The 24256-nt window shown below is 41.9% G+C and overlaps 1 protein-coding gene across 3 annotated transcripts in view; it reads left to right on the top strand.

The window, feature by feature from the left end:
• The first annotated feature begins 342 nt into the window (after positions 1-342).
• Positions 343-24256, top strand: part of SFXN1 (sideroflexin 1) — a 42269-nt gene continuing 18355 nt past the window's right edge. The window contains exons 1-2 of one of the 3 annotated variants that reach the window (XM_045529913.1): positions 343-486; positions 14801-14973. In XM_045529913.1, coding sequence (XP_045385869.1) covers positions 14810-14973 — 164 coding nt within the window. In that variant the 5' untranslated portion in view covers positions 343-486; positions 14801-14809. Of the gene's footprint in view, positions 487-944; positions 1057-14800; positions 14974-24256 lie in introns of those variants that run through there. The other 2 variants (XM_045529915.1, XM_045529914.1) reach the window with 2 other exon arrangements.

Genomic DNA, 24256 nt, shown 5'->3' with positions numbered 1-24256 from the left:
GTCTGACACTTGCACCGCCTAAAAACACCTTCTGGCACCGGGGGTGCCAAGCTCCCACACTTTGGGAAACCCGGTTTAAACGACGAGAGGAGTGCGTGAGTGAGGGATGCGACCCCGCGCAGGCCCTCGGAACGCAGGAGGGGCCGGGCCAGCCGCGCGCGGGAGGCCAAAACGGGAAGCAGCGGCGCCGGCCTGCGCGGAGCGCACCGGCCCGGGGACGAGCGCGGGAGCTCGCGGCCAGAAGCGCAAGCGCGGCTCGCGGCGTCGGGCTCGCGGCGCCGCGCCCAGCCCGGGGTGGGGTCCCAGTCGGGCCCCGCGGCTCCGGCCGGGCGCGCGCCCGCCGGCCCGCGCGAGGACGCGCTCTGAGGGCGCGCTCCGGGGCGGCGGCGGCGCGTGGGGCCGCCGTGGCGGGAGAAGCGCTTCCGGTGGCGGCGGAGGCGGCGCGAGTGGGACCTGCGAGCGGCGCGGCGGCGGCCCGGGGGAGCGGTGAGTCGCGGGTGGGGGGCCCGGCCGGGGCGGCCGAGAAGCGCGCGGAGAGCCGGCGGGGGCGCGCAGGCTCGGGCGGGGCGCACGCGCGCGGCCCGGACGTCGGGGACCCCGGGCTCCGCTGCCAGAAACCCCCTCGCTGGCCTCGGGCCAGGGTCCCTGCGCCGTGAGGACCCCTGCCATCCCGCTCCCGGCAGGACACCTGCCATCCCGCTGGGGCTCCCTCTTCCAGCATTGCGGGGGCCCCGGCGCTCCGCAGGCCCCGTGGGGGGGGCGTCTCGCCCCCGGGGGAGGGGGCTCCTCCTCCCACGCCCCGGAGCGCCTTGCCATGCTGTTCCCGGCGGCAGCGTGACGAAACTCACCCGGGAGACACCCAAGATGGCTGCCGCGGGGACAGGGAGCCGCGCGGACGGGCGCGAGCAATTGCCAGGTGACCAGGTGGCTCCGACCCCGCAGCCCTCACTCTCCTAGCTCTGGGCTTCTCCCGGTGCAGAGCGGGGATGGGGTTCAGAAAAGAGACCACCTGGTCCCTGCCCTAGAACTCGCATCCAGTAGGGAAGAGATGAGCAAGTAAGTACAGTAGATTCGTGGAACAGTAGTGGTTCCCCACTGACCTTGTATTTGCAAGCTTTTCTCCTACTCTTTCCCACGTGTCACAGGTCCCTAACCTTCTCAGAATGACGGTAATCACAATACCTACTAAATGTGTGCCAGGTACTTCAGGTCCATTTACTTTTACAGTCTTCCAGCTGTTTGAGGTACTTGGTGTTGTATCCACAATCCAGATGAGAAAACTGGAGCTCAGAGAGGTTGAGCAACCTGCGCAAGGTCACACAGCTGGCTATCCGCAGTGCAAGACTATCTGAGTCTCAATCTGAAATGCTGCCTCCTCAAAGATGCTTTCCCCTGGCCATGCTGTCTAAAATAGCACACACTTTTCCTTACACAACCCCCATGCTTTTTTCTTTAATAGCATTTGTCACTAATTGGAACTGTTTGTTTTATTCTCTCCATGTGAATGGGGTCCATGTTTGTCTTGCTCAACTTGTCTGTCCCCTGCACCTAGCAATTGCCTCTACCAAGTAGGCCCTCAATGAATATTTGTTGAGTGCTTGAAGAAAAATTCTAGCTCTGCTTGATTTCAGGGCTTGGGTACTTAACTATTGCAGGGGCAGCTCTTCTCTGAACTCCCATGGTGTTTTCTTTATGCTTTTCTCATGGTTCTAATCCCTTTTTTGCCTCAACTTCTAGCCTTTAACCTGGGTGCATCTGGATTTTCACTTCTTAGTTCATCTACAGTTTACTGCTTCCATGTTCTAGGCATTGTAACAGGTGCCAGAGGCTATGCAGTGAATAAGGGGCCTTTGCAGCTCTTACATTCTTGGCCTCAGACTTGACACATAAGATGAGAAGGAACTGTTTGGGAGGATGAATAGAGGGTCTACCAAGAAGTTATGGGACCTCAAGCAGGTCCTTTCTCCTCTCAGGACTGCAGGGGTCTCACTTGCAGAAATGATGGTGTTTGGACAGGAAGATCTATCAGTTCCCATCTCAGCTCTAATATGAATTTCCCTAAGTATGTATTCATGGGTTAGATCAATGTGCAGGCTTTAGGCCACATGGATGTTCAGGAAAGGGTCTGTATCTGTGGTGGCAGTTGTCAGAGAGGAACTTGTATAGCAAGGGGTGGTTGTAATTCAGGATCAGTAAAATGTTTAGAATGTTCTTAATTTTCCATAAAAATTTTATGAAATTCCATGGGGATGGGTGTAGAAAGGCCCCAACTGGTAGGAAACATCCTTTTCCCCTTCCTCATTTCCTGCAAAGAAAGCTGAGAGGACAAGCAGTGGCTATTAGAGCAGACCCACCATCCAACTGCGTTGCTCCCCGGTGCCTTCGAATGGAGTCAGGCATCCGCATGCTCCTTTGCAGCAGTGGTGAGATGTATTTATTTAGTTGGAATAGAATCACGAGTGGGACCAAGTTTTTCCTTCCGGTTAAAGATACAAAATCAGTAGCAGTGAGTCCATTTTTAAAAAAAGGAAAAAAAGGCTGACTGTTGCCCAGAAAGTGGAAAATCATTGTTAGAATATGTATCAAACCGGCACTTAATTACACAAAGTTCCAAGTTACTAAGTTTCTCATTAACCACTGTTAATTTGTAAATATTTTCACAGACTTTGGCATAATGTAATCTGTGAGTTGACTCTTTTAAGTGGGTGGTAAAACATTCAACTGCATATGTCTAAAATATTATAGTTTTGCAGTATTTTATCATTTTTACAGGCTGATACCACCATTTCAAGTGAAAATCAATAGAATTTTTTTAAAAATGGGTAAGAACTTCACCCATCCCAAGATATTGCTTAAGAAACCCACACCCAAAGTTGATCTTAAGGACTGGAATATGAGCAATGATTGTATTGTCACATGGGTGTTTTAAAGTTAGAATGGTGGGATCTGCGTGGGAGGGGAGGAAATGGGGACAGCAAGAAAGGCAGAAGGCGGCAATTCTCCATGTCTTCCAGACTCTAGACAGGCCCCATGTCTCTATATAGACTATCCCTGGACTAGTGAAGAGTATGCAACACAAATTTGTGGCTGAGTGAAAATTCCCTTGAATGAATCTAATTCTTTGCATAGGTTTCAACTTTCTGACCTATAATGTGATCTCCTCTGTGGCCACACCAATAAGGAAGGAATGCTGTGTGCAAATGACCAGCTAAAGCCAAACATAAATTAGTAAATTTGCTTTTTAGGCTCCTTGAGTTAGTGCGATCGTCCTTTGTGGACACATCTCTCGCCTCCAGAGAGTCAGAATTGTACAAAGTCAGACAGAACTGTCACTTCAGGCCGTGTCATCTTGGGCATGCTATTTAATTTCTCTTAGTTACTCTACAAAATAGGGAAAATAGAGGATTTAGCAATCTAACAATGCATGGAAAGTCCAGTGTCTGGGACAAGTGGGCACTCAGTTTTGTCCCCTAGACAGTGAACAGTGGTGACTCTAACAGGCTGTTTCACACCTGCCTGGCCCTAACACACAAACTGGGGAATCAGACTTTTTCATAATTCTTTCAAAATCCAGTAGTTTTAACCAACAACAAGTCTCCAGTTTAATAACTTAGTTATCATTGTTAATCTTTAGCTAGGGTAAAAGGTCTCCCTCCATTACTAATTCCCTGATAAAGCACATTCCCTGCTAACTTGTTTTCTGTGAAATTTTAGAAAATTCATTTTTCCCAAGTAAAGCATTTTCTTGGCATGAAGCTAAAAGTTTGAAATAAAGTTTATCTTGGAGAAAAATTCCTTTTCTTAGACATCTGTGATCATCTTCAGGAAGCTGGAACAGCCAAGCTCCATGCCCCTCCCACCAGCAACTGCATTTATGGGCAGGACTGCAGCCAATGCAGACAGGAGCTTCTGCTCCTGAAGAGCTGGCTTGTTAGTAATGATCTGTACCCTCGGGGATCATTTTTGATCCTTGTTTGGCACTTTACATTTAGTGAAGATTAATAAAGGCCTCTTACACACTTGTGTTTGCTAATCCTACCAATTCTGTAAGCCAACACTTATCTCTGTTTTATAGATGAGAAAGTTGAGGCTCAGATGTAAAGTGACTCACCCACCCAGTCTAGAAAGGAAGTGACATAATCAGGACTCAAATCTGGATGGTATTTGCTTAAGTCCAGTTCCTGTTCCACAAGTTGTCAGGGTAGGTGCTCAGGAGAATGGGTCACGGGGTAGGGAGCCTCCGTGCACAGCAACAAGTGTGAACAGCCATGGAGGCATCCAAACACTGATACTGCCCCAGCAAGAGCGTAACAGTCTTATTTTTACTAGTCGGTCATTTTGGTTTTTATTTAGTTTTGTTTGTTTGTTTGTTTGTTTATTTTTTGTCTTTTTTATTTTTTGTTTTTGTTTTGTTTTTTATTTAGTTTTTATTTTTACATTTGTTCCAATATGGTGTTTTCCAAACTTACCTGATGATAGAATATCTCTGGTGTACTTCTGAAAAATTTGATTCCTACGCTCTTAAAAATCTAATTAACCTCAGTGCTACTGAATCAGATTCTCTAAGAAGATGCTTTCCTGGTCACAAGCACCTCTTGGGGGAACAGAGGTCCTGCAGCCAGGTGACTTAAGTTCCTGTTCTGGCACTGCTGTGTGTTTGAGCAAGTTAGCTAACTGCCCTTATAACCACACTCCTGTGTCACATGGCTGTGATTTTGATAAGGGTGACATGAAATGATATAAGGAAAGCTCTCAGAATAAGGGATTATTAAGTGTCAGTGGCTATGATTAGGCAATATTCTAATTTTGTTGATAAAGATACGGAAACTTGAAGCAGTCGGATAATGTGTACAAGGTCACAGAGTAGTTGGGGGAACTGGGATTTGAACTCTGATATGTTGCTTCCACAAGCACAAACTCATAACTACTACACAGTAATAGCTCCCCTCCACAGCCCTTCTCTCCCCTCCATCCAGGGATTCTACATTATAGGACAGCTGGATGAGGTTGGGGAAGTGTGGTTTAGAGCCAGGAATTCGAGCTAAGCTAACCGACAAGTTCAGTTAATTTATTTGGAAACTCTACTGATCACCATTGCCTAATAGGAGCAGAGTGTTCACCAGTCATTAAGGATTGCATGTGGTGGGAGTGCTCCTGGACCTAGGAGTCAGGAGGTGGTCCTTGCCGTTGCACACCTGTGTGCTGACTGTGATTTGGGGCAGGGCAAGGTATCTAACCTAGAAGGAAGGCAGTAATGCCCTCACAGAATTGTTCATGAAATTGTGATGTAATTTAATTAATGCCTTGAAAATGATGGAGTTAGCTAACATTTCCAGCAGGCCTATAGTATACAATGTATAAATGTATTATGAATATAGAATCTTTGTCATGCCACTCATTTTAGCTTTAATATTGCCTGAGTTATTATAGATTTCAAAGCAGATTTACTGCATTGAAATAATGGGTATTTTTGAAAAATATGTGAAGATTTGAACACCAGTCATTCATATCGCAGTCTTCAATAAGCTTTGCCCAGATTAGTAATCTAATAACTCAGTTTAAACCTTTGTCAGTGGAGTTGGGTAATATCCACAGACAGTAAGCTTTATAGGTGAAGGGCATCTACAAGTGTGTTTGGGGAAATTAGTTTAGGCTGTTTTCATTAGAATGTGTTTGCTGGTCAATTTACTGTTCACTGTGTGTTGGGTCTTTCAAAACCCAGGATCAAGCCAGTGTTGGGTACGTGAGGGGCCTTCAGTGGATTCTGAAAGCATAAATTAATTTGGTTTGTGAATGAATAAAAAGACTTTGAGAAATATATTTTGATGAGGCTCTGTGAGACTACATTTACACAAAACCTTAACTAAGAAATTAAATTTTAACTGTTTTTAATCTCTCTAAGAGATTATTCCTGTCCTCTTTGAGGGGGACAGGAATTAACGTTTCAACATATATCTCATGTAAAATGACCTGTTTAGGAATGACTCATTTAAATGCAGTATAATGCTGTAATTGTTAATGATCTCAGGTAGCTGACATCATTGTAGATGAGAACGTCTTTAAGTGACAAAACCTTAAAATCACTTTTCTTCTTAGCATAAGTGGTATCAGCCAACCACAGAATTTTTTTTGTCCCACTTTTTTCTCATACAAAAAAATTAATACCTTTAAAATCTAAATTTTTCTTTAAAATCATTCATGAAAAAGATTCTTAAGTTAGAATTAACACCTCAACTGGTCAAGCACCCGGAAGCTACATTACAGCTATTTAAATATACACAGGGACTGCTTGTCACCAGTCATCTCCTTCTAATGCCTTTGTCGCTTCTCTCCACTCCCCATTGCACCATTTCATCAGATCATGAAAACTGAATTTGTTGGAAATCTTCAGAAATCTGCCAATATATTGTGTAAACCATAACACTTTGCAGTCCACCCTCTGCCGCGGTTAAGCCAGCTAGTAACTGGCTAGTAAACGCCGCCTCCTGGTCCTTCCCGCTGGCCCTCCGGCTGCGGTGGGCTGGGACCCCATCCCCCAGCCTCTCTGTCTGCAGACGCTGTCGCGGGCCGCGGTTGGGACCCCATCCCCCAGCCTTTCTGTCTGCAGACGCTGTCGCGGGCCGCGGTTGGGACCCCATCCCCCAGCCTCTCTGTCTGCAGTCGCTGTCGCGGGCCGCGGTTGGGACCCCATCCCCCAGCCTTTCTGTCTGCAGTCGCTGTCGCGGGCCGTGGCTCTGCGGGACTGGCGGAGCCTCGCTCCGCTCTGCTGGCTCCGGATTCTCCGCGGCGGCTTTCAGAGCTCGCGTGCTTGGACAAGGCTGGCCCTCTGAGGGACACTTTTCATTATTCTTGCCGCATCTGCAACTGGAAGATAAAGATCTTGTTCTCCAAAACTTTCTTTTGAACCATTTGTGGTGTAATCATCATTCATACTGTCCCCAGTGTCATTGTGAGCCTGTACAACATGGTGACTTCCCGCGGCGTAGCCTGCAGAAATTCCTAGTTGGGACGCATCTGCCCTAGAACTGTCACCACCTCGTCGTCAGTGATGCCCGAGAACACCTCTCTAGACAGATGTCTCATCTTTGCCCAATTTCAACCTTCCCGGCAAGTCCAGGGCCTCAAGCCGCAGGATGGCTGCGCTCTTTATGCGTGGACCAGACCGAGGGGAAACCGAGTCCTTCCCTTCACCGTCTCCCCAGCACCCAGGACCTCCCTTCCCCTAAGGAAGCTGCTGCGGAGGTGCCCGGTGCGGGCCACCGGTCGGTGCGGAGCGCGGGGCGGACGGCGTGCCATGCCCGGCCGCGGGCCCACCAGGCCGCCCACCCCGCGCCCCACGCCGCCCGCCAGCCCGCGGCGTCCGGGCTGCCGCTGGCCGACCGAGCGCCGGGCTGCCCTGCCCCGGGGACGCCCGCGCGGCGGCCAAGGCCATCCGGAGACGCGTGCGGCCCCTGGCCCTGCTCCCGGCACAAAGTGGAACCGTCCCGGCGCCTGGGCGCCCCTCCCGGGCCCGCGGCGGGTGGCTCCCCGGCCCCACGCTCTAAGCGACTCCAGGGCGGCGCGCTCGCCCTCGCCGGGCCCCCACTGATGTTAATGTGGACAGGAAATAAGTTTTTTAAGTGGGACTCCTGATTTTAGAAACCTGCTCAATTTATTTGGAGTGGAGAAAGTTCAGGAAGTTCATGCGTAAAAAAGGCTTGTCTAATTTGAAACATGAGATGATGTTAATGGTTAATAATTACAATTTTATCTGGTTTGAGATCAGCTGTTTTTGTGAGAATGCTAATACAGCATTGCTGATTAGTCTGTATGCTTTTTAGGTCTGGGGGCAGGGGAACACAAGTTATCCAGTCTAGTTGTTATTTCTCACTCCAGGACAGTTCAACTTGAAATACTTTTTAAATAAGGGAAATGGTGTTGTATTAGATTCCTATTACTATTATGACAAATTACCACACATTTAGTAGGTTAAAACAACACAAATTTATTATCTTAGAGTTCTGGCAGCCAGAACTCTAAAGTGGGTGGACATTCCTTCTGGAGACTTCCAGGGGAGAATCCCTTTCCTTTCCCTTTCCAGCTCCTGGAAGCAGCCTGCGTTGCTCGGCTCATGGCTGGGCACCACCCCAGCCTTTGCTTGTCCCCACATGGATCTGGCCTTGCCTCTCCTGCCGTCCTTTCTCTCTGGCGGGGAGCCTTGTGATCACATTGGGCCCACCCAAGGGAACCCGGCATGTTCTCCCCTCTCAACATCCTTAACTTAATCGCACCAGCAGAGTCCCTTTATTATGTAAGGTGACATTCACAGTTTCTGGGGATTAGGATGTGGACACCTTCGGGGGCCATTTTTCTGCCCACCACAAGTGCATACAAGAGAAGCTTCCAGTGTCGAGGTTTTGGTGGGCTCGACTGGAGCCTGAAGATGAGCGGTTGGTGTGCAGCTCCCCTGCCTCTTCCCCTACAGCGAGTGATGTCTCGGAATCCGCTTGCCCCTTCTGTAAAATGGGCATAGACTGTGTGAAGCACACAGTCGTGAGAACTGAGAATTATCTGGCGCTGGTGCCTAGGAGGAGCTTGCACTCTTGGGCTCCCTAGGGGCTGGTCTGTAGGTAATAGATACACTAAAAATGTTAGGATTCCTTTGTCCAGCTCTCTCCTTTTTCTTTGTGTGTTAAAAAAGACACTTTTATGAGGCCTCCGTGGCATTCTTCTTGGTCACTTGTGAAGTCACCATAAGGTTATTGTAGTACATAACTTCATAGTGTAGGGGACAAGTTTTTATTTAAAGAAAAAAGGGGAGGCCTCAAAGATATCAGTTCTCTGCAGATGATAATTGATACCAGACTTCAAAAAAAAAAAATCGCTGAAAGAGAGTGTTGAGTAGAAAGGGAACTGGCCAGTCCCCTGGAGTCCAGGCTGCTTTGGGTTCTCCCAGAGTTTGTTCTGCCACCAGGATCAGTCATGCAACCTGGGCATGATTTTTTCCGCCCTGGGCCTCAGTTTCCACACCTCTGTGATAAGCATATTGGAGGGATCATTTTTAGGAATCTATCCAGCTCTTATGCAATGATAACGTTTTTATGTTATAAAGTAACCATATTTTAAAATGAGATCATGTTGATGAAAACACCCTAATTGTTGCTTTATATTTGGCCAGTTGGAGACAGTTTGTTATTAAGAACTAGAAATCTGTAACAGCTGTGTCTTAATTTTTGTTTTGATTATTTATGTTAAGCATAAAGGAGAAATAGTGAGAATTATAGTTAAAAGGGAACATTACTTGGTACTCAATTTTCTGAGAAAAATAGGTATCAAGTATCCACTGGGGAGCATCACAGATTGCTGTCGGGCTGAGGGAAGGCAGGGGCAGTAGATAAAGATGCAGGGAAGGAAATGGCTCACAGCTTCGTGTACAGCTACAGCCTGGTGCCCATCAAGCTGGAAGCCCACACTCGCAAGCCCAGCATTATGCTACACTGACTGGATCACAGTCTGTAGAAGGGGGAGAGTATTTGTCTTTTTAAAAAGCTCTCCAGGGCCGGACATGCTGGTTCCTGCCTGTAATCCCAGCACTTTGGGATGCCAAGGCAGAAGGATCACTTGAGCCCAGGAGCCCAAGATGAGTCCGGGCAACATAGCAAGACCCCATCTCTGCCAAAAATAAAATAAATTACTGGATGTGGTCATGGCACACCTATGGTCCCAGCTACTCAGGAGGCTGAGGCAGGAAGATGGCTTGAACCTGGGAGTTCAAGGCTGCTGTGAGCTATGATCGCACCACTGCTGTCCAGCCTTAGCAACAGAGTGAGACCCTGTCTCTGAAAAAAATCAGATAAATAAAATTTTAAAAAGCTCTCCAGGTCCACTGGGCACGGTGGCTCATGCCTATAATTCCAACACTCTGGGAGGCCGAGGCAGGAGGATTGCTTGAGGTCAGAAGTTTGAGACCAGCCTGAGCAAGAGTGAGACCCCATCTCTACTGAAAAATAGAAAAAGTTAGCCAGGTGTTGTGGCACACATCTGTAGTCCCAGCTACTCTGAAGGCTGAGGCAGGAGGATCGCTTGAGGAGTCTGAGGTTGCTGTGAGTTAGGCTGATGCCACGGCACTCTAGCCTGGGGAACAGAGCCAGACTCTGTCTTAAAAAAAGAAAAAAAAAAAGCTCTCCAGGTGATTTTAATGTGTTCCGTGGGTTCAGAGTCATTGGTCTGTGCCAGCAGCTGTGCAGAAATAAACAGTTTCCCGACGAGGGGCATTTAATGGACTATGCAGTCTCTCCCTTGTTACCACCATTGCTTAGAATTTTTAGAACTTGCAAAAACAACTATCTTTGCACACTAACACCCAGGGAGTTGTATCCCCTCTTCACTACCCAAAAATAAGAGTAACCAGCTACCACGGTGTCTTCCTTTTGGCCAGTGATAGACTTACCTGTCCTACCTTTCAGGACGCCACACTCTCCTGTTTTTCACTCCTTCACAGCATCCTTTGCTGTGACTTCAGTCTTTTCTGATCTCTTCTCTATTTACATTCATTTCCCTGGTGACCCGATCCCATCTCATGACTTTAATCTCTGTGCTGACAACTCCCACCTGTGTATCTCCAGATGTGACTCTTCCCTGAACTCCAGACTTGCGTACTCCACTGCCTCCTGGACATCTCCCCTTGATGTCTCTCTTAGCTTCTCAGACTTCTCATGTGCAAATCTGAGCTTCCTGTTTTCTCCCTGGGACTCGCCTGTCCTCCAGTTCTTCTGACCAAACATCTTAGGAATCATGCTTTTTCTTTCTCTCACATCCCACGTCGAAGCTGTCAAGAAATCCTACTGGTGCCATCAACACAGTATCCCAGCACTTTGGGAGGCTGAGGCAGAAGGATCACTGGAGCCCACCACTCCAGCACCTCTGGCCACCTCCATGCTGCCACCCTGGCCTGAGCCACCGTCAGCTCCCTCCTGGCTTTCTGCAGTAACCTCGCCATGCTCTTCCTGCTTCCATTCTCACCTCCCCACTGTCTGCTCTCCACACAGCAGCCAGAGAGATCCTTTTAAACTGTGAGACAATTCATTTTATTCCTCTGATCAGAACCCTCCAATGACTCCCATTTCCTTCAGAGTGCAATGCCAAGGTCACAGTAGCTACACGACCCCACACTGTCCAACTCCAACCTCAACTCCTCCCTGGAGCCTTCCTTACCTTCTCATTCCCTCTCTCCCTCCTCCACTCTCCACTCCAGTTCATGCCTTCTTTCTGTTCTTTGAAGATACCACACACATTCCTGCCTTAGGGTCTTTGCAATGTCTATTCCCTCTGCCTGGAATGCTTTTCCCGGAGATACCCACATGCATCCCCTCCCTCCAATCCTGCTCCGTTGTCATCTTCTCAAGGAGGCCTGCCCTGACTACCTTATTTAAAAATGCAGTCTCTGCTCATGGTTCTTCTTATCTCATTCTGGGTTTTCCCCCTAATCATTTATTATCTTCCAATATAAGGAATAGTTTATTTATTATTTATGGTTTTTGTTTATTTCTTGTTTCCTGTTTCACTCTCCCAACCCAATGTCAGCTCCACAAGGGCAGGAACTTTTGTCTTTGTTCACTGATATGGTCCAAGAGTCTGTCATGTAGTAGGTCTCCAATAAGTGAATGTTAAAGGTAGCAACATTTTTTAAAAATTTTAGAAAAAACAAAGCTAAACATTTTTTTCTGCTAAGAATTTCTTCTATTCTGTATTTAAGCTGTGATCTACTAGGGGGTAAAAATTATATCTTTTATTTTCTCATTCAGAAATAAGAGAAAGGCCAGATTATCTTTTATTCAGTTATATGATTATGTATGGAATTTATTTGATGACACTTAAGGACAGAAACAAATTTTGGACTATATACATAGTTGTAGATTCAGAGTGTGACCTGTGGACCAGAATATGAACTGTTTGTTACAGGTCCATATTGTGGTTAAGTACAGAAATTGAAAGTAAGTATTAGAAACTCTTAGAACAGTTTGACACTCATTTTATATCTACTGAATCTAATTAAAAATAGAGACTTTAATTTTATATCTTTTTTCATTTCATTTCTCTCAAAATTTTTTACATTGTATTTTTACAAAACTATTAGTTCATGATGGGGATTGGAAGTTAAGAGAAAAAAAGCAAATCCTTCACCACACTTAGTTTAAGAAGCATGAATCAAATGCACATTGGATGACTTATTAAGTTGGATTAAAAAAAAAAGCTTGGAAAATCACAGGGCCTCTGGACTTTCATGAATCTTCTTCTAGATATTCAGATTGTCTTCTCCAGTAGTGGTTTTCAACTTTTTTCTTCTTTTTCCAAGCTGTAGAAACCTCTTTTTAAAGAATCATTGTCATAAAACACAGATGTCAAAGGCAGATAAAAGCGTATCTGCCCTAAGTGAGCACAAGCTTAGAGGCTCAGACCCAGCTGCCTGAACTCCCCTCCACTCCGTATAGATTGCTAAGGGGCCTTAGCACAGCCCTGGGTCTCTGTAGCCTACTCTGAAAACTACTTACCACTCCCCTGTATATGAATTGGAGTCTTCGCTTTGCTTTTTCTGTGTTACAAATAATATATTTAATATATTCTAATTCAAAATTTAGACATTTCTCCATATAACGACACAGCTCTTTGACATACATTATATTTCTTGTATCCCTGGATGTAACATGTGCAATTTGATATGCTCTAATTTGAAATTTAGATATTTCTGTTATCATAGCCCAATAGACCAAAGACCTGTAGGGTTAAACCTTTAGTCCAACAAAGGTCATGTTTATTGGCTCAGTGCAATGAGGAGACCACACACCTGAGAAACTTTCTGTCTCACCAAACAAAGGAGAAGATAGATCTATTATAACATTTTGGAAAATAGTGGAGTTTAGGTAAAGTTTAGTGAAGCAGTATTTTGATAGGCTCAAAGCAGGACTGGGTAGAGAAGTTTGGACTGTGAAGTGGACTAACATGCCTGTTTCCTTGGAAATTATAAAGTTAAAATAGACCTGGATAGAATCTAAAAATTTCCTAATCTGAAACTCTGCACCTGGGTTGGAAATCCAGGCCCCCTTTCTATGTCAAGAGTGAGACGATGTTTCCTTCTTCTTGTTATGATTTCAAACAGCAAAGTTTCCGACCATCTGTGATTATAGAGAACAAGGTTTCTCAGATTTAAAAAAGCAGCAGTCACTCAAAAAAGGGAGTTGTCACGATGCTTTATAGCTGCATTGTGCCCTTGGGAGAAGTGTGGCTTCACCAGCTTTGCCGCTGGCTTCCTGCGTGTCCGCCATGCCAGCCTGCTCCAGGATCGCAGGGCTGATTCCTGTCGTCCCACTGTCACCGCCCAGCTGCTCTCCTTGCACTAGATTCCTCACATCTGTGGACCCGATATGCTCAACTTTGATCCCATGGTCCATGATATGTACTAATTGGAGATTTTGATAAAGCACAAATTGCAGGAGTACCCAGCATTAACATCTGACAATATACTGGAGAACTTGTGAAGTATCAAAAATAAAAAAAAAAACTTAATGAAAAATTACCTGGAAAAGAAAGCTATAATTAGAACTAGTATGAAAAATGTAGGAAACAGAAACAGGTGTAAGAAAGCAATAGTTTGAAACCTTCATAGTGGTTAGACGCTTTGACCTGCTAATATCATGCAGAGAGATCTAGCCTGAGGGTAACACCAGCTGCAAAGAAATAGATTCGTAGACAAAGATTCAGCATGATATGTAATTATGAAAACCTGAAAACATCAACAGTAAAAATATTATGTATCTAGAATGAATATTTAGTGCCATGGGAGGTGCTCATGAAATAAATGCAAAAAAATCAAGATATTGAAACATACAGTATGATATCAACTTATTTTTTAATTCTATGATAACATGTATAGAAAACATCTGTAAGGAAATGCACTGAAACATGAACAATAATTATTTCAGAGTGGCTGGATGACGGGAGATTTTGTTTCCTTATTCTTTCTTTGCTATAATAAGGTTATATTTTTCAGAATGTTACAGTAAGCATCTATTACAAAAATATAATGCAGTTCTAAAATAAGCATGTATTACTCAGAGAAAGAAATTAATTACTTTTAGAAAAAAGAGGTGGTTCTTTAGCCAGAAAATAAAAATTTTATGAGGATAATTATATGCTACAGCGTTATTCTTATTCATGGGGCTGTCAGAGTGTGTTTTTCCCACTATGTTCCTGGTAGATTGAAGAACATAATTTTTAATTTTTGATAGGTGGTTTTTGTGCTAAAGAAGACTGAATGAATCTGCATCTTTTTTTAATTGTGTAATTTTTAGTATTTAAGCCTCTGGGTTTTTTTTTTTTTTGCATCATTAGTCACTTTTACTGGTAGAAATAACACTTTCAGGAGACCAGAATGCAGTAGTAGTTTGACATTTGCTTGTTTCACCCAGAAAAATGGGTTCAAATATCAGATCCTGCCACTGCTGATACTATTTTTAAACTTTTTATATTTTTATTTTCTCTAGAGTATTTCTAGGTATCCAACAAGTAAGGAATGTTGAAATACTATGTACTTGTAAAGACAAATAATGCAGGAAACTATTGAAATTTGGTGAAGATCCATTGAGATTTGTAGACAAAGTTAGCTGTGAATTTCAGTGGTCTTTCTGCCATTTATAGCAACATTATCCTTATAAATAGGAAGAGAGTACATAAATCCTGACCTGAAGATCTCGTGTGACTATAAAATACAAAATATGTCGTGACAGTGTAAGCCTTACACGGCCTTGTCTGTCTGACTCTGCAGTCCAGGACCATGTCTGGAGAGCTGCCGCCAGACATCAACATCAAGGAGCCTCGATGGGATCAAAGCACTTTTGTCGGACGAGCCAGTCATTTCTTCACTGTAACTGACCCGAGGAATATTCTGTTAACAAACGAACAACTAGAGAATGCAAGAAAAACAGTACATGATTACAGGTAATATTAATGAGTATGTTTTTTGACATAATGTGTAAATACATCATCATATTAGTCCATTGTTTTTAAACCTTTAGTTAGTGATTTTACATCTTTTTTTTTTTTTTTTTTGCAACAGAATCCTTTGGGCAAAAAAAAAAGAATGAGTAGAAAGGCCTGTTTGTATCCCCCATTGACGAAATTGCTGACCCTTAACACAGATATCCAGGGCTCATAGTAACCTAAAAGTGAGACAGTCATCCCTCCTGCTCATAGTGCCAATCTGTGAGGTCCCCTTTTCCCAGCACCCTGCCTTCTATTCTCCAATACAACAACCCCATGCATTTTTCTGTTTCTGAACAGAGACAGCATCATGCAAAAAAAAAGCTGCCAAGAATTAGGGGTAGGTTGGTTGCTTCTGAGCCATAGCCCCAGTGAATGAAACGCTGTCGGTAGGAGCCCAGGTGAGAAGGGCTGGTGGATTTGGGCTGCACTCCGTCGTGAGAGCCAGGCAGGAGGTAAGAGAAGATGCTCCTGTGTAGAGAGACACTACAGCAGCAGCTGGCAGCTGTTTCTGTAAAAGACCGTATAAGAGATATTTCGGCTTTGTGGACCACAAAGCATTTCTGTTGCATATTATTCTTGGTTTTTTGTTTGTTTATTTTTTTTACAATCCTTTAAAAGTTGTAAAAACCACTCTTACCTAATGGGGCATACAGGCCACACACAGCAGTTTGCCGACTCCGGCAGTAGGGCAACGTCACGGGGACTGGCTTGCTGGAAGCTGCACGCTTGAGCGTGCCCGTGAGCAGCGCATCCGAGACAGGTGTTCAGTGGGCATCTAGGTAGTTAGGAGGGAACCTATGACAGTCTGTGAACACCGAGTCCAGCCGGATTCTGTCATGGCCAGTATGCACACAGAGGGAGGACGCAGGCAGAACCTCAGGGGCCTTAGGAGAAAGTACTGAAGGACGAGGTAGAGGAAGATCCAGCAGAAGCACATTTTAGGACTTTAGTAAAATAAATGTTCTCTATGAGTCTGGAGAAGCAGCCGTAGAGAGGAGAGATTGAGATGAAAAGACTACCGTGTGGTTGAAAGGAAGATGATGTACGGAAGATTGCCAAGAGCCTAAAAATGTAATTGGATAATTGAAATCTTCACTAAAGACAGTGGTGGAGAACTAACATCAGCAATGGCACCATGACAAAGTAGAATTGGAAATACAGAGGAAGAACCTGAGAAGCTCGGGCTGGAGGTCAGAAGTCAGCAAACTGTTTTTATAAAGGGCCAGATTTGCATATTTTAGGCTCTGCAGACCATACAGTCTCTGTCACATACGGTTTTTGTGTGTTTTGTTTATTTATTTTTACAGCCCTCTAAAAAAGCCATTCTGAGCTTGCGGGCAATCCAGAAACAGGCCAGGCCAGTCCGTGTTAGAGATAAGAAAGAGAAAGCTGGAGGAAAGAGTATGTAAGGGGAACAGAGAATGGTGACTAAAGATATGGTTATTCATGTTCCTACAAGAGAAATTAGAAAAAATGTAAATAAGCAATATTAAATATGTAGCAGAAAGGGATTTTGCTTGGGTGAGGAATAACATGTCTCAAAGAGACCTCAAAACAAAGAGACTCACACGTGGCAATTTTTTTCTTTTCTTTTTTTTTCTACAAACTTGTAAAAATCCATAAACATCCATGAACAAGGGGGGAAAAAGCTATTAGAAAAGTACAGATATCCGAAAGTTCTCAACCTTTTCATCTACACACTGAATGCCAGCAGACAGTGAATGCTTTCAGGAGACAGTTGTAACCAGGAATTTTATACCAGATTGTCTTTATTTGCAAAGTCAACAAAACAATATGCAAGAGCATGAAAAAAAAAACTCTTCATAAACCCTTCTTGAGTGGTTAAGAGATGAAGCAAAATTAAGCTCAAAGATAAGAAAGCTGTAATCACCATTTTGAGGAATGGTAATTCCTCAGAAAAACATATGACTTATGATAGGATCAAAAAGTTTCACTTCTGGGTATATACCTGAAAGAGATGAAAACAGAAACCCAAACAGATATGTGTACCCCCATTTTATGCTCCAGCATTATTTGTATGTAGCCAAAAGGTGGAAGCAACCCAAGTGTCTATCAACAGACAGATGGATAAACAAAATGTGGTGTATACTCACAATGGAATATTATTCAGCCTTAAAAAGGAAGGAAATTCTGACACATGCTACCACATGAATGACCCTTGAAGACATTATGCTGAGTGAAGTCACCTAGTCACAAAAGGACAAATATTGTATGATTCCACTTATATGAGGTACTTAGAGTAGTCAAAGTCATAGAGACAAAAGTAGAATGGTAGTTGCCAGGAGGATGAGGGAATGGGGAATTATTGTTTAATGGTACGGAATTTTAGTTGCAGAAGATGAAAATGTTCCACCGGTGGATAGTGGTGATGATTGCACAACAATGTGTATGTACTTAATGTCATAGAACTGTGTACTAAAAATGATTAAAGTGGTAAATTTTATGTTATGTATATTTGACTATGATAAAAAAGCAAAAATAATAAGAGTCATAATATAGACTAGTGATGAATGTTAAAACCTACTAAAATAGAAATAATTGTTGTATCCCTAGTTAGAAAATATTACATAGGATAAAAGAAATAAAGTGTTTTCTGAAAAATAGTAATATCTATCTGAATCTAAAGCCCTAGATTGTGGTATCAGAAAAGAAGAAAGTGGAAGATTTAAAACTACACCAAACATCTTGCCTTAAATAGGAACAAATCTCAAAAATATATATGATTTTGCTGTTTACTATAATAGAGAAATGTGTTATATAATCTTAATTTTTTTTGAGAATTTTAAAGGTAACTCAAGTTACCTCAAGTTAAATATTAGTACATATTTTCTAAAACTCAGAAGTATAAAACTAAAGAAACTGCAATCAATGTAACTAAAAACAAAACCAAAGAACTGATGTAGAAGCTTTAAAAGTACTATAAAACAAGATGGAGAAGGCAGATAGCTTTGTTATAACAATATATGTAAAAGGATTAAAATCTCCTATTAAAACCAAAGACCTGGGGGAGATCATAGCCGTGGGTTGGTTATTGGATACAAAAGCACAGCTGGATCGGAGGAATAAGTTCTAGTGTTCTGTCGCACTACAGGGTGACTATCATTAATAACAATTGATTGTATATTTTCAAATAGCTAGAAGAGCAGATTTGGAATGTTCCCAACACAAAGAAATAATAAATATTTGAGGTGATGTATGTGTTAATTGCCCTGGTTTAATCATTACACATTCTATATGTGTATCAAAATGTTACACTGTATCCCATAAATGTATACAATTATTTTGCATCAATTAAAAATAATAATAAAAGCAAACAAAAAAAAGGAAAAAAATCCCACAAAGCCTCTAGGTTAACATGTTTCATGTTAAAGTCAGAATATGTATACACAGAAAATTATAAACCTTAACAAAGTTACTAATGTACCAAAAATTAAAATAAAAGACTTTAAAATTGAGTGAAAAACACTTTTAAAGCTCCATAATGACATGGCACCCCAGTTAATGGCACTTACCAGGTACCTGACTGATAATATGTATGATGTAATTGTACGTGTAAAATTACAGTACCTTCTTCCGAGAATCCCTAAATGTGTCCCTTTCAAAGTATATAGACCCTTAAAGTCTGGGAGATACATTGCCTAGGCCTGCTCCAAATGAGGAGTAAGGGTATTTGTTGTGGTTCTGTTGCTGATATAAACTTTTAGATATATTAACTAGTAAACCCATTGTTGGATTAACAGGTAAGAAATACCTCAGAGTTTTCCACCTCCCAACCAAGAGATAAATCAGCCATGAACCTTCAGGGGAGACTAGCTGAGAGGGTTAGTTGGGGGTCAAAGAAGTAGCATGCGACAGTGTACCCCCAGGGAGTGTGAGTACCGACGTGCAGTTCTAGTGGGACACCAACTTAGCGTGAACCCAAAAGGAGGTAACGAAAGTGGCTAACATTAAAAAGCAGGACAAAGGTAATTGCAAATGAAAGGAAGCAGGAGTTGCTCTGTGAACAGGGCACACAATCGTAATAGTAGGAAATTCTGACATACCTTTGTAAGTCTTTGATAGACCGTCTAATCACATCAAAATTCTTATACTCTTTTAACTCTGTTCAAAAAGAAAAACCAAAAGATTATAAAGTAAAAACAATGAGAAAATCAATATAAAACTTTAAGCACTTGCACCAAAATTGTACTCTGAGGGGAAGTTTATAGCTTTACACATCTCTATGACTAAACAATAAAGGCTGACAGTGAGTAACTGGGAATTCCGCTTAAGAAGCTAGAGAACAACACAGAGTCATAAAAAGAAAGTAGTAAACCCTGCGTAGTACTTACTGTGTGCCAGGTACTGCTTTAATCACTTTATATTCATTAATTTAACTCTCACAACACCCCCCGGTGGTAGATACTATTGTTATCTATCTATGATAGCTATTGTTATCCCCATTTCTCAAATAAAAGAACTGAGGCATTAGAGTTTAACTCGCTCGGAGTCATGCTGCTGGTATATGGTAGAATCAGGCTTGGGACCCAGACAGTCCGACCGCAGAGTCTGTGCAGTTAGCTACTACATATACTGCTTTTCAGAGAAAACAGAGAGAGTTAATTTTTTTAAGAAGTCAGAAATGAATGAATAGAATTAAAAAAATAAACATAAAAATCAATTCTTTGATAAACCCAGTAAAGGATAAGCCTCTGGCAAGTCTAATCAATATAAAATTTTAAAAAACCCTCAAAATATATAACAAAAGGAATAAGTTACCTAAAAGAGAAATAGAAATATAAAAATGAAGCCTATTATGTAGCTTTTTTGCTAAAAATTTTGAAAATCTTAGTGAAATATATAACATTATATGAATACAGTGTATAAATTACTAAAATTGACTCAATCCAAAAGAAGGCAAGGAAAGAGGAAGGAGTGACAAGGAGATGAGACTAACTGAAAGCAAATAGCAAGATGGTAAGAAAACAAATAAAAAAACCTTTCCCCCAGTGATCCCCAAGGCCAGATGGCTTTACAAGTGAAGGAAATAATTTTTTCATAGGAAGAAGTAATACCAGTTCTACCACAAACTCCCATAAGTCCACAAATACCCTGATAGAGAAATCAGACAAAGGGATTAAAAGAAAAATTATGAACATTTGTGTCATAAGCATAGAAATAAAAATCCTTAACAAGATTTAACAAATTAAATCTAGCCATATACACAAAGGGAAATGCTCAAAATAAGCAGAACTGGAGTTCATAACAAGAACACAATTGGTTTAACATTTGAAAACCACTGTATGAGTGGACTATATGATCATCTCAGTAGATGCAGAAAAAGCAGACAAAATCCAGCCTCCACTCATGATAAAATTCTGAACAAACTAGGAATGGAAGAGGAAAAGTACATCTACAAAAAATCTACAACTAACATCAAATTTGACGGTTCAATAATGAACACTTTCTTCCTATGACTGGTAACACAGCAAAGATTTCTGCTCTCACTATTTTTATTCAGCATTGTGCTAGAGGTTGTAGTTAGTGCAATAAGAGAAAATTTCAAAATTAAAAAAAAGACATAAAAATAGGAAAAAGTAAAACTGTCTTCATTCACAGAAAACATGATCAGCTATATAGAAAGAACCTACAAAACAGAAAAGTAACTAGAATAAGAGAGTTTGGTAAAATCACAAGATAATAAGATTAATATACAAAAATCAATTTTATTTTTATCTAGTAGCAATTAAAAACTGTACATTGAAATCTTAACAATAACACTATCTTCAGTAGCTAGAAAAATATTAAATAGCTAGAGATTGCTTTAACAAAATATGTAAAATGCCTGTACAACAAAACATACACACACAAAAATTACAGAGAGAAGTCTATTGTTTTGTGTTAAATGGAGACACATACTATGTTCATGGATTGGAAGACTCAGTATTGTTAAGATGTATGTCATCTCTTCCCAAACTGATGAACAGATTCAATGTAGTCACCAAAACCTCAGCAGGCTTTTTGGAGAAATTGACAAGCTAATTCTCAAATGTATGTGGAAATACAAGGGACCTGGAACATTGAAAACAATTTTGAAAAGGAATAAAGTTGAGGAATTTATTCTACCTGATTTTAACATGTACTATAAATCTCTCATAGTAAAGACAGTTTGGCATTGGTATGAGGATAGACATTTATTTGTTTATTTATTTATGTTGGCATAAAACAAAGCTTATTGAGGAAGGGCAAGACAGGTTTACAGAGCAAGAGCAAAGATGCATTCGCCACAGACGACGAACGGGCCCCCCTGTCGTAACAAAAGGGCCAGGGTAGACATTTTGATCCCTGGAACAGAATACAGAATCCTGAATAGGTACAAACATATGTAGTTAATTGATTTTATACAAAGGTGCCAAGACAATTCAATGAGGAAAGGACATTCTGTTTAATGAATGGTTCTGGAAAAATTGGATAGTCATATAAAAATACCACAAACAAAATTTAACTTCAAATGGGTGATAGACCTAAATATACCAGCTAATACTATAAAACTTTAGAAGAAAACAAAAGAAAATCTTTATAACTTTGGTATAGGCAAAGATTTCTTAGGGCATAGGATGAACACTGATCAACTGAAACTGAAAGGGAAAGAAAACACAGATACATTGGACTTTACAGAATAAAAAGTTTTTCTACAGCAGAACACACTGTTTAGAAAACAAAAATGCAGTTCACATGCTGGAAGAAAATATTTGCACAACTTACATCTCATAAAGGATTTTTATCCGGAAGACATAAAGAATTCTTTCAATTCATTAATAAGACAACCCAGTTTTTAAAACTGGTCAAAAGATTTGAGTAGACTTAGGACACTTCACCAAAGAAAATACAGGAATAGCAAGTAAGCATATGGAAAGATGCTCAACATCATCAGTTGCTAGGGAAATGCAAATTAAAACCACAGGAGATATTACTTCATACCTACTAGAACAGCTAAAATGAGAATTGGTAAATACCTGTGGTACATTCATCGAATGGAATACTACTCACCAATGAACCAACTATGGTATGAACAAGGACGAATCTCAAAAGCACTATGCAAAGTGAAAGAAGCCAGACACAAAATACCACTCGCTGTATGAATCCATTTATGTGATGTTCTCAAAGAGGCAATGCTGTGGTGTTCGAAAGCAGATCAGTGGTTGGCAGGAAGTGAGGGAATGACGTCAGAGGGGCTCAGGGGAACTGTTGGAGAGAAGGAAATACTCTATACCTGTGGTCTCCACCCTCCATTAGGGACCAGACCACTCTAGAGCTCTGCTGCACCCCCACCACCACCCCAGTCCATGGAAAAATTATCTTCCATGAAACCAGCCCCTGGTGCCGAAAAGGTTGGGGACTGCTGCTCTGTACCATGATTCTGGGGGTGGTTACCCCACTGTGTTCATTTTTCAGATCTCATCAAATTGTATACTTAAAATGGTTGACTTCTGTGGTATTTAAATTTTACCTTAATAAAGCTGATTTAATTCAAAAATGTTATGAGAGCATAGGAAAAAAGGAGATACTTCCCAATTCATTTGCAACCCTGAGATACTATCAATGATGAAAATGTACTAAAAGGAAACAATGGTCCATCTTACAAATTAATAATGTAGAAATTCAGCCAGGTGCGGTGGCTCACGTCTGTAATCCTAGTACTCTGGGAGGCCGAGGCGGGAGGATCATTTGAGATCAGGAGTTCGAGACCACCCTGACCAAGAGTAAGACCTCATCTCCACCAAAAGTTGAAAAAATTAGCTGGGTGTGGTGACAGGCCTGTAGTCCTAGCTACTCGGGAGACTGAGGCAGGAGGATCCCTCAAGCCTAGGAGTTTGAGGTTGCTGTGAGCTATGAAGACGCCACTGCATTCTACCGGGAGCAACAGAGCAAGATTCTATCTCAAAAAAAAAAAAAAAAAAAAAAACAGAAATCCAAAATAAAATACCAGCACATCAACTCCAACCTTGTATTAAAACATGAACTAGTAGGATTTACTCTAAGAATGAAAAGGTGACTTATTTTTAGGACATTTATTAATGTAATTTATCACATCAGTATGTCAAAGCAAAAAAGTCACATCTGGATAGACACCCAAAAGGACCTAAAATTGTCCAGCTATTTCTCACAAAATAATCAGCTAGGAATAATCCGTAGTACTTCTTTAACGTGATGAAGATTACATTCCCCACGTCAGAAGCCAGCAACACACTAAATACTGAAACACTGGAACTGAGCTTCCCAAAAAGACTTCTTTAGAAAGGGATCCTATGGAATTCTTGCAGAAACGGGGAGGTGGGGAGAGGGGAAGGAGGGAGTTTTCCTAGTCAAATTTGGGAAAGTTCACATCCCATTCTTAGAATGTCACATGTTAACTTTTTAAAGTTTGCAAGAAATCCAGAGTGAAGAAAGCTGCTTAATCGATCTCTCCAAACTTGAATATGGGTCCCTTTTTTTCACTTTTTTATAATATCTGTAGATATCCAAGATATTCCCCTGGAAATATTGCACTATGAGGCATTCTCATTGAGGTAAGGAGCAAGCCCAGGATGCCTTCGTCTTCACTAGAATAGAACATTCTGGAAGCCCTAACCAATTCAGTAAGACAGGAAAAGAAATAAGATGTAGAAAAATCGAAAAGATGAGACAATTTTTTTTTTTATGGAAATGATATTCTTGACAATCAACTAAAAAACCAATGGAACAAATAAAAGACTACAATGAGGGGCCAGCTTATAATATATATGAAAAGTTGGTAGCTTCCTGTATACCAGCAATAATCAATTAGACTATCTTTTATTCATATTCACAAAAATAATGAAAAAAAAAGTAAAATACCTGGGAACAAACTTATCAAGAGGTGTGTGGCAGTGACAGGACCACTGGGAGTCACTAAAAGAAGCATTTGAGCAACGAGAGTGACATGTAGTAGGCCTAGATAGAAAGGCTTCACATTGTAGAGGTGTCATTCTCTCCAGATCAATACAGTTTCAGTCAAAATACAATTGTGATCACCTATAAAATTGACAAAATAATTCTAAGGTTTATCTGGAAGAATAAATTAATGAGTGCAACTACGGCATTTTAGAGCAAGAAAAAGAACAGAGTGCGGGACAGCTGCTCCATCAAATATTGCAATGGACTGTCCAGTTTAAATGGTGGGTGTCGGCATCGGAATATGTAGTAAGTGGGAGCACAA

The sequence above is a fragment of the Lemur catta genome, chromosome 18, assembly GCF_020740605.2.
Source record: "Lemur catta isolate mLemCat1 chromosome 18, mLemCat1.pri, whole genome shotgun sequence".
In the NCBI taxonomy this organism is placed as follows: domain Eukaryota; kingdom Metazoa; phylum Chordata; class Mammalia; order Primates; family Lemuridae; genus Lemur; species Lemur catta.
This window is presented reverse-complemented; position numbering and strand designations above follow the sequence as displayed.